The sequence below is a fragment of the Accipiter gentilis genome, chromosome 22 (genome assembly GCF_929443795.1).
Source record: "Accipiter gentilis chromosome 22, bAccGen1.1, whole genome shotgun sequence".
NCBI classification, from domain to species: domain Eukaryota; kingdom Metazoa; phylum Chordata; class Aves; order Accipitriformes; family Accipitridae; genus Astur; species Astur gentilis.
This window is the reverse complement of record NC_064901.1, coordinates 20576618-20586808: the sequence shown is the minus strand read 5'-3', so window position 1 is coordinate 20586808 and position 10191 is coordinate 20576618. Positions and strand designations below refer to the sequence as shown.

At 61.9% G+C, this 10191-nt stretch overlaps 1 protein-coding gene across 1 annotated transcript; it reads left to right on the top strand.

The window, feature by feature from the left end:
- Positions 1-390: 390 nt before the first annotated feature.
- On the top strand, positions 391-9445 carry CHST1 (carbohydrate sulfotransferase 1). Its single transcript, XM_049825408.1, has 2 exons — positions 391-501; positions 7507-9445. The coding sequence occupies exon 2, from the start codon at positions 7551-7553 to the stop codon at positions 8808-8810; it is 1260 nt and encodes a 419-aa protein (XP_049681365.1). The 5' UTR covers positions 391-501; positions 7507-7550; the 3' UTR covers positions 8811-9445.
- Positions 9446-10191: the final 746 nt, after the last annotated feature.

Here is a 10191-nt window from a genome sequence, read left to right as displayed (position 1 = left end):
CCCGCGACAGCAGCAGCGGCTCTACCCTTTCCCTCCGGGCCGCCTTGGGGAGGGGAAAAAAAAAAAAAAAAAAATTAAAAAATAAAAAAAAAAAAAAAAAAAAAGGAAGCGGAGAGTTTCCTTCTCGGCTGGGGCTCTGCCTGTGCGGGGAGGTCGGGAGGAGGGAGGGGAAAGCGGGAGCGGCCCCCTCCCCTCCTTCCCTCCCTCCCTCCCTCCGCCGCCGGCGCGGAGGGGCGTGGAGCGGAGGGGCGGCCCCGCGCGGCGGCTGCCCGCGCGGGCAGGGCGGGCAGGGCAGGCAGCGCGCGGCCGCCGGCAGCGATGAGCCCCCGCTGAGCTCCCGCCACCGCCCCCCCCCCCCCCTCCCTCCCCTTCCCCTCACCACCACCACCACCACCACCGGGTAGGGGTCGGGCCCGGCGTCCTCCCCCCCCGCCCCGGGAAAAAGCGGCGGGGACCCCGCTTGGGGATGCGGGGGGGGGACCCGCCGCGGCGTTCCGCCAGGTAAGGGGTGCTGATGGCGGGCTGGGGGGGTCGGGGGTCTGCCGTAAGCCTTTCCGCGCTACCAACTTTCCAGGGCAGCGAGGCATCACCCGCAGAGGCGGGAGGGACTTTTCCCGGCTTAGGTTCCCCGTCCCGGGCTGCGAGCGCCCGGCCACGCCGCCACCCGGGGGCTGCGTTAGCGGGGAGAGAGGAGCGGGGGGAGCATCCCCCGAGACCCGCGGAGTGGGGGGGGGGTGGGGGTGGGGAAGGAGCTGCGGTGAAACTTGGGCTGTTGTTGGGTGAGGAGCTGCCGGCTGGAAGAAGTGAGTAAGTCCCCGGTGGCACAGGACAGGCCAGATGCTCTGCCCGGGGTGGGGGGGGGGGGGTGGGGGGGTGGGGGTGAGCCTCGCCAGCCGGTGGAGCGAATGCTCCGGCATTTGGGGTCAGACCTCGAAGTGGTCTCCTAAACCCAGCGGGAGGACGCAGGCTGGCGAGGAGACCTCGCGTAGCGGGGTTGAAGCCCGCCATGGCATGGAGCGGTCCTACGGGAAAGCTGCGAGGTTCAAGGTTCGGGCTTTCGACGCGGCCGTAGGCTGGGTAGGTTGCAAAAAAGAGCGTTTCGGGGTGGTGAAGGAGCGCGTTCATCCCAAAAGAGCCTTCCAGCTCCTGCCAGGGGAGCGCTCTGGGAGAGAGCGAGCGTGCACGAACAAGCGGGTGGATGGCTCCGGGGAAGGCGGAGAGCACAGAAAAAATCGTACCGGGTTTACCCAGGCGTTCGCATCCTCGGGAAGAGACAGATGCGGTTCAGCAGATGAGGGATAATCAGGCACAGGTGGATGTTGCGATAAGAAAACTCTGGGACCGGCTGGGGTTGGCATTACTTGATAGTGATTAATTAACTCAAAATGTGTATGCTGAGCGCCGGCAGGGAAAAACCGAAATCCCCGTCGAAAGCTCTGTGATGATTTAAGTGCTGGTCAAAGTGGGCAGTGATCTTCTGGCGGCAAAGGATCTCTCGGTCCCTCTGAAACGCAGAGGGGACGGGCAGAGGCGGCGGAGCGGGGGGCATGCCAGGAGTGGCTTTGAGCGCCGGGGTCCCCTGCCTCATCCTCAGAAACGTGCCCTCGGAGGTGACGCGCACGAGAGCGGAGCGAGTCCGCGTCTGACGGGCACGAAGCGGCTCCGCTCGGCGCGGTGCTCACCCGAGGAAGGCGGGAGGTGTGAGTCCCCAGCTGGCGTTCGAAGCTGTGACATTAGGGAAGCTCTAGTGCTGTATGGCTGAAGAGGAGGCGAGGCTGAAGGCTCGCTCCCACCCCGTCGGGATCTCACGTCGGTGGGCCTTGCTGGAGCGGGTGGGGGGCTTGGGCACAGAGACCAGCCCTGCTCACGCTGCCCAAAATCAGGTAGGGCCTGCGGTGAGGGGCAAGGCGGGCTGCGGTCCCCCTTTCTGCTGGGGAGCGGTGGGGTGCAGCCTGCCCGCGCCCAGGGTGGTGGGTGGGCCACGGGCGCGCTCTGGGTCTGCCTGGCTTCGCAGAGCCGCCAGCGTGACTGAGCCGCCGCGACCGAGTGGGATGCTCGTCGTTAAACCCCGTCAGGAGCCCGTCTTCCCTGCCTCAGTGGCCGCAACGTGTTTTACAAGATAAACTCTTGCTCGCTGAGGGGACGCTGGGAAGTGGCAGGGCCCGTGCCGGTGGGTCCGCGGCCAAGAGTCGTTTTTCCAACCCTGCGACTTGATCTCTATGCCTGGGCGGTGAGGCCGGGGTGGGGTAGCGGGGCCGCGGGGTGTTGCTTGCCAGGCAGGGCTGAGCGGCCGCTGAAGTTGGTGCCGCAAACTCCGTGGGTGACTATGCACGCGTGGGTCTCCCTCCCGGGAGGGATGAGGGGTTGTCTGCGACGAGGCACGTTTTGGGATGCGTCCCCCCAGCGAGCGCGCTGCAGCGATGCCTTCCAAGTGCTGCAGTCGCACTTGTGTCAGGAGAGGGGTTTTGCCTTACAACTCCCCGGCGTGGGCTTTGCCTCGCGTGGGGTGTACCCCCGTGCCCCTCTGCGCCGGCACGAGTGTGCCCAAGCGGGCAGGCAGCCCTGCCTGGTCCTTACACCCATCCACCCGCCTTCCTGGCACCGAGACCCTGGCACCTCTCGGGCGTTCGCCGCTCACAGTTGTGTTTTCCAGCTGGTCCCAAAGTCCTGAGTCACTCTGCCGTTTCCATGGAAACAGCCTTGCTGGCGGGAATCAATTTTGGGGGTTGAGGGTGCCGGTAGCTGGACCGGCACCGGGGAGGCCCCGGGGAAGGACTCGTGGGGCGCAGGCACTCCTCCAGCATATCGCCCTGGCGCCGGGGCTTGTGCCAGGGCTGGAGCAGGCACCCACGTTGCACAGACCCTCGCACCTTCTTTTGCTCCCTTTTCCCTTTCTCCCTGCCACGGGGAAGTCCAGAGGGACTCGCCAGGCAGTGGCGAGGGAGCCCAGGATGAGCCCAGCCAGGCTGAGGGCACAACTTCTTGGGGAGCTGTCGGGAGAGGGGGACAGCCTGGAAGGCAGCCGAAAAGAGCAGGGGTTTTTTTTTGACTGCCCTGCGAGGGAGCCTTGGAAACAGCAATGACAGTATCAGTTGCCGCAAGGTCTCCTGCCTAAAGCTGCCGTCACCCCCGAGTTGCCCAAACACGGGGAGCAGCAAGGGAACCTCCAAGGAAGGCTTGGGGCAGGAGGCAGGGCAGCCGTGCGCCTGGAGGTGCTGTGGGAGCCCCCCACGAGGATGAGAGTGCCACAGTGCCACCAGGCAGTGCCCTGTGTGACACCTGGCTGCTTTTGGAGGGGAGAAGAAGTCTGAGTCGTGCCGATCCCTGCAGCAGCCCCGCCGAGTCCAGCCTGCCTGGCAGCGCCTGAGCTCAGCTGCCAGCGCAGCCTCCGGCGCCGCGGTCCTGCCGCACGGCTCTAAAAGCGGGTCATTCCCCTCAAACCTGGAAAGACCATCCCCAAAACAGGAGTCCACCGTTCAGCATCTCCCTCCCGGGGCCTCCGCTGCGCTCTGGCTGGCTGGTCGCGCTCGCCGCTCTCCGCGCCGGTGACTCACGGATGCCATTCAGCTTAATTCATCGCCTCCCATCTCCCCGGCGCTCCTGGGCTGTCTTGCTGGCTTCTCGCCTGCTCGTCCTCCCCGCAGCGGTGCTGGGAGTCAGGGGAGGAGGAGGAGGAGGAGGAGGAGGAAGGCAGGTGATTATGCACCCGCTGCCATTTGTGGGTGTGCGGGGTGGGGGGGATGCTGCACTGCCTGTGCCCATCCTCTCCCTTCTTCTGGGAGAGGGGAGCAGGGCAGGGGAGAGGAAAGGCTCCGCACCTTCTTCTTCCCACAGACAATGCTCCTGTCCCCACGCCAGGCACCGGCCGGCCTCCTGCAGCGCTCAGAGCCGGTTGCAGTGCTGCATCCCTCGCGGACAGCCTGCTCCCGATGCGACCGCAGGCAGCCGGACAGAGATGTGGGCAAGGCAGCGGAGCGCAGTCTGGCACGCTGTGACCAGAGGGGGGTCCGGGTCGGGGAAGGGGCAGCGGTAACCCCGGCACAGCGCAAAAAGAGCCCGTGTGCCTTCTCACGGGCCCCTTGCAGTGCCAGCAGTGCCGGGGGAGGGGGGGGTCTGGTAGGTACAGGTGACTGACTTACCCCCGGAGCCCAGCTCTCCACCTTGTAGCCCCAGCTGCCTGGAGGGACCTACTGGACTCAGCTCCCACCCTTGGGCTGCGTTTGCTCATCATCTTTGGTGGAGCTGAGCTGGAGACCGAGCAGAGGGAGATTTCAGCTGGGAACACTTTACAGCACGGAAAGATCCGTGAGGCCAACATTTCAGATGACTCCCATGGTCACAGCATCCCATGGTCTAGGGCTGAGTAGCCAAAACAGCACATGCCTCTGGACACTGGACTCTCACAGCCCCATCTGGGCACGGCCCTTGCTCCTGCTGCTGGGCTGGACCGCTGGCCCCAGTATGGGTGCCTGAAGAGGAACAGGGCAATTTAAGAAGAAGGTCTCTCAGGGCAGGGATGGGAGAGCAAGCGGCTATGCTGCTGTAGGAGCCATCCTCCCGCAGCGCGTTGGCTCCCCGAGAGCATCCCGGTGCCGGTGGCCGCTGCCTCTGGAGCCCAGGGCTGGGCTGAGCTGGAACCACAGCCCCTCGGGGACAGGCAGCGGTGGGAGGAGGTGGGAGAGCCGGCGGGGGGGCTGAGAGGAGGCTCTGGCTGGCTTTAAAGGCCACAGATGAGACATCAGGGAGGGAAGACTTCTCCCCAAAAATGCCCCTCCCTGGCTGCGGCTCCGCAGACGGGCAGGACACAAGCAAAGGGTGACGAGGGGCAGCCGAGGCTGAAGCTGGGCTGTAGTTTCACACCAAGGAGGTGAATCAAAGCCCCGTTTCTTCCCCTCCGCAGCTCGGCACATTGCAAAAGGGAGTGGGTCTGGGTGGATGGAGGACTTGAAATGTTTGCAGCCAGCGATCCAGCAGGAATTGGGACCAAGGAGGCACCTGGGCTCTGGTTGTCTTTTGCGGGGGAGCCGGCATCGGGTTTCTGCCACGTCCCGGGACAATCCCGAGTCACGTCTGCTCCAGCATCCGTCAGCAGCACAGCAAGGAGTAGAAGTTGAGGGTGTGCGTGAAGGGTGCAGTGTGGCTGGCCATCACTAGAGAGCAGGAAAGCGTTCCCACTGCAGCTTCCACCTAGGTAGCACACGGGAGTCACCTGGGCCAGGCGATGCCAGCAGGGACCCTCCTGTCCTGCCCTGACTTAGCAGACCTGGAAAAACACTGTCGAAGAGACAGAATATTTCATGTGGCGACTGGGGACACATCTCACCTCTGCAGGGTGGGTAACCCCAAACTAGGAGCAGCAATAGCCAAGTGTCTGTGACTTTGGTCCCTAGGCCACATGGCACATCCCTGGCAGGCAGTTGCCCAGGAGAAAGCAACCCTTTTTCAAAGCATCGTTACAGGTCTAAAGCACGGCTCTTAGTGCGCAGACGTGGTGGTGGCGGGCAGGGGGTCGCCTGCAGCAGCTGTGCCGGAGCGCCCGTGCTGGGGTCCCGCTCTAAACCCTTGCTCCCAGCAAGAGGTCTCTGGAGCTGGTAGCTCCTGCAGCCTCCTGCCTGCACCGAGCAGCTGGGGCAACTGGTAAATAATAAAAATAATAACTAAAAAAAAAAAAAAAAAAAAAAGGAAGGAAGGAAGTTTTTGACTCACCTACAGGTCTGAGCAGCCCTCCTGGTGTTACTTGCTGGGTGACAGGGTCTCTCCATGGAGCAGGACCTGTTGAGGTGGGAATAACACGCCATGCCAGCTGCCGTGGGCTCTGCAGGGAATGCACGCCAGGAGCGTTGCACCATCCCAAGCCCGTTGGGGATTTCAGCGTGCTCTGAGCTTGAACGGGCCTCGCGCGCTGAAATCCGTCGCTGGCCCATCGGTCTCCCTCGGAGACCTCTGCCGAGCAGCGACAGCGCTGGCTCTGACAGTCCTGCCTGCGGTGCCCAGTGTGCTGGGGCCAAGCAGGGGACCAGGAGCTCACCACCAGCTTGGGGCTGGCTGGGTGCTCTCCCTGGGGACACGCAGAGAGCACGAGCGGTGCGGGGGAGAGGAAGCAATGGCGGCAACGGATGCTGCGGGAAGGAACGGCTCTGGTGGGTGAGAGCGGAGGTGTTTGGGTCTGTCCCCTTCGTTTGCCTGAGGAGGTGGCTGCAGGGGCACATGCACAGGTGAATATACCACACTGAGGGGAGGGAAACGGAAGGAAAATGGGCAAGGGGAAGCGGGTGTAGGGGAGCTTCAAAGCCATTGCTAATACTGGGGTGTCTCCCCTGCACAGGGGTTTTGGTTTGTTTGGGGTTTCTGGGATGAGCCTGCTATCTCTTGTCCCCCAGCCCTGCTGGCCTTGGGGAGTGATAGCACATGGATGTGAAGCCCCGTGCTTTGGAGAGCAGCAGGGCAGTCTGTGAACGTTATTTATTTGGTTAGTGAATAGGGAGGAGCTGTTGAAGCACCACCGCAGCTACACCCTCTCCCAGCAATGCCGCAGCAACCCAGGCACGGCAGGGCTGCTCCTCACCTAGCCGTCCCTGAGCACCCCGTCTAAGCATCCTGCTCAGCCCCCCCTACCCTCACCCACATGCGGGCAGCACCAAGGCAGGCGTTAGCACCACTAAAGTCAGCCTGTGCAACTACAGCCCCACTCTTCCCTGTACCCATCTCTGGTGCCAAGGGCTCCTGCCGCTGCGCTGTTGCCGATAGAGGATGGAGGGGATGCAGTTTCCCGTGCTTCCTCCTTTGTAGTATTGCTTTCCCCCCTCTGGTGCTCAGAATAGGAGGGGGGCCCGAATCCCAGAGCTGAGCAGGGTCTGGCCAGCACCGTGAGCTCAGTGCTGGGGGCTGCTGCTTGTCCCCAGAGGCTGACAGACTGAGCTGGCCTGGCTGGTGGACCTCTAAGCAAAGAGGTTTGCAGCTCCAGGAGAGCCATCGCCCCTCTCCCAAGCAGCAGGTTGTTGGCCTGGACGGGCCGTGCCTCCTCCTGCCGGCTAGACAGAAAGGATGGAGACAAGCCTCTCGTGCTTGGCACCATCCCCTGCCCTCTCCCTGCCGTGGCTCCTGCAGCGGGTGTCAAAGGCGCTGGCTGATGGGGCGACAAGTGACTCGCCAGGCAGCTGGAGAGGATGGTTCGCAGCAGCTGGATAGAGAGGCACGTAGACAGTGCGGCCACCAGGCTCTGACATGCCCCTGCCTGGGCCGCAGGGCATGGGATTTGTGTCCCAGCCTGGGAGGAAGCAGTCCCTGGGGCTGAAGTCCTGGCTGGAAGCGTCCCTCCAGGCTTGCCAGCCTCTGCCTGGTCTTCCTTTCCTCCGAGACAGGGCTCTGCGGTGGGCGGCTGGGTCCACATGGTTATGGCCGATGTACGTACTTCGGGAGGGTGTTTATCGGTACCCCCGGCAGCAGGATACTTGGGTCCTCCTTGGCAGTCCTTGCTCAACCCGTGACTTCTCTGTTGGGTTGCAGACACCAAGACGACCTGTGAAGAAGCTCCATGAAGGTGACCAGCCATGCAATGTTCCTGGAAGGCTGTCCTCCTACTAGCCTTGGCATCCATTGCGATCCAGTACACAGCGATCCGGACCTTCACCGCCAAGTCCTTCCACAGCTGCCCCATCCCCAACCCCGTGAACTGCAGCCTGAGCCAGGACGCCGATGCGGCCGACAGGCTGTGCGACGAGAGCCCCACGTTCTCGTATAACCTCTCCAGGAAGACGCACGTCCTCATCCTCGCTACCACCCGCAGTGGCTCCTCGTTTGTTGGGCAGCTGTTTAACCAGCACTTCGATGTCTTCTATTTATTTGAGCCCCTCTACCACGTCCAGTACACCCTGATCCCAAAGCTGACCCAGAGCAAGAGTACGACGGACAGGCGGGTCATGCTGGGGGCCAGCCGAGACCTGCTGAGGAGCCTGTATGACTGCGACCTCTACTTCTTGGAGAACTACATCAAACCGCAGCCCGTCAACCACACCACCGACCGCCTCTTCCGCAGGGGAGCCAGCAAGGCCCTGTGCTCGCCGCCCGTCTGCGAGTCCCTGGGAGCCGTCGACCTCCACCTGGAGGAGGGAGACTGCGTGAAGAAGTGCGGTACCTTGAACCTGACGCTGGCCACCGAGTCCTGCAGAGAGCACGGGCACGTGGCCATCAAAACCGTGCGGGTGCCCGAGGTCAGCGACCTCCGGGCCCTGGTGGAGGACCCGCGGCTGAACTTGAAGGTCATCCAGCTGGTGAGGGACCCCCGGGGGATCCTGGCGTCCCGGAGCGAGACCTTCCGGGACACCTACAGGCTGTGGAGGATCTGGGACGGCACCGGCAGGAAGCCGTACAACCTGGACGTGACCCAGCTCACCACGGTGTGCGAGGACTTCTGGAACTCCGTGTCCACCGGCCTCAACCGGCCGCCGTGGCTCAAGGGCAAGTACATGCTGGTGCGGTACGAAGACCTGGCCAGGAACCCCATGAAAAAGACCGAGGAGATCTACGATTTCCTGGGCATCCCCATGGACAGCAACGTCGAGCGCTGGATACAGAACAACACCCGAGGAGACAGGTCCTCCTCCAAACACAAGTACGGGACGGTGCGCAACTCGGCGGCGACGGCGGAGAAGTGGCGGTTCCGGCTCTCCTACGAGATCGTGGCGTTCACCCAGCACGCCTGCCAGCAGGTGCTGGCACAGCTCGGCTACAAAACCGCCGGCTCCGAGGAGGAGCTGAAGAACCTCTCCATCAGCCTGGTGGAGGAGAGAGACTTCCTACCCTTCTCCTAAGGCAGCCCCAGGGGGGCCCAGTTTTGATACGGACCATTTCTAACTGTTGCCTTATTTTATTTTCTTTTGTTTTGTTCCCCCCCCCCCCCCCCCTCCTTTCTCTCTCTCATCTTTTTCTCTCCAAAATTTGCACTAAACCTTGAGCGGGAATCTCAACAGCTGAGTCCAGGGGAAGCGATTGCTGCCCCTCTATACGTTTCGGACACAAGAGGAGTTGGGTCTCTCCAAGCAAGAGCTAGAACTGTGGATGGGTAACAATGTTTACAAAACACACAAAATGTATAAAGCAACCTTCAAGCTTTCCAAACCGAAGGGTACCTGGGGTACTGTACTTTTGCACTGTTTACTTTTACAATGTAAGAGGTAAATATAAATCTAATTTATGAATTGTGTCATCCCCTCCAGAATAACTCCCCTAGCCCCTGATGAGCAGGTTAGACTGGAAGCTGAACGTGGAACGACCTCCTCATTTTTGATCTCGGTGCGACATGTCTGTCTGTTTAAGTCCTGTTACTGGGCTGGGCAGTTGGTCAGCTGCTCGTACATGGTTGTTTGGTAACACCTGTGATATTTCTTTGTGCCAAAAACCCACAAAAGAAAAAAAAAAAAGGGAAAAAAAGTGTTTGGGTGGTTTGGTAAAAGCCCAACACATTTAATGCTTTATTTCTGTGTTTTCTGTAAATAAAAGTGCAATAAAAGTGACCCAGGGGTGAGCTTCAACTGGAAGGTTTAAGTGACTAAACTGGCGTGGATGCATCCACAGGCAAAGAGCAACATCTCCTGGCCTGCCCAGCCCCTACGAGGCTGGGAGCGGGTGGGGGGCAAGCAGACACCACAGCCCCCCCAGGGCAGGGGGGAACCGCAGTCGCCTCCTTGGGCGCACGCACGTTTGCATCTGAAGCGTGTCAAAATGCAAGCGGTTGGGCAAAAAGTGAGAACCCGTGGTTATTTACGGACCTGTGAGCTCGTTGGCCTGCTTGGGGGCACGGGACTTGAAATGCCCAGCCCCAGAGCACGCACAGCACCAGCATGGTGAGCCTGGCCCCGTTAGGCTGCCCCTCGTTGCCCCCCCCCCCACCACGTCCGACACCATTGATGCCAACGTTGGTGAGCCCTGCCCCAGAGGACCAGAAAAAAAGCGCTCGAGTTCGGGTTGTAAAACCGCCAGAATGAAAACGAGCAAACAGGTCCTGGCGAGGCGTGAGTTTTTCTTCGTGAGCTGCCCACGGAGGCAGGACCCTCGGTGCACAAGGCAGCTTGCGGGCAGCAAGCGAGCCCCTGCCACGCAGGGGTTGTGGGCTGAGCAGGGCAGCGAGCAGCTGGACGGGGAGGCTGGGCACGCAGGGTGCCGAGAGCCTGACCGCAAGACTCTGGTCTGTTT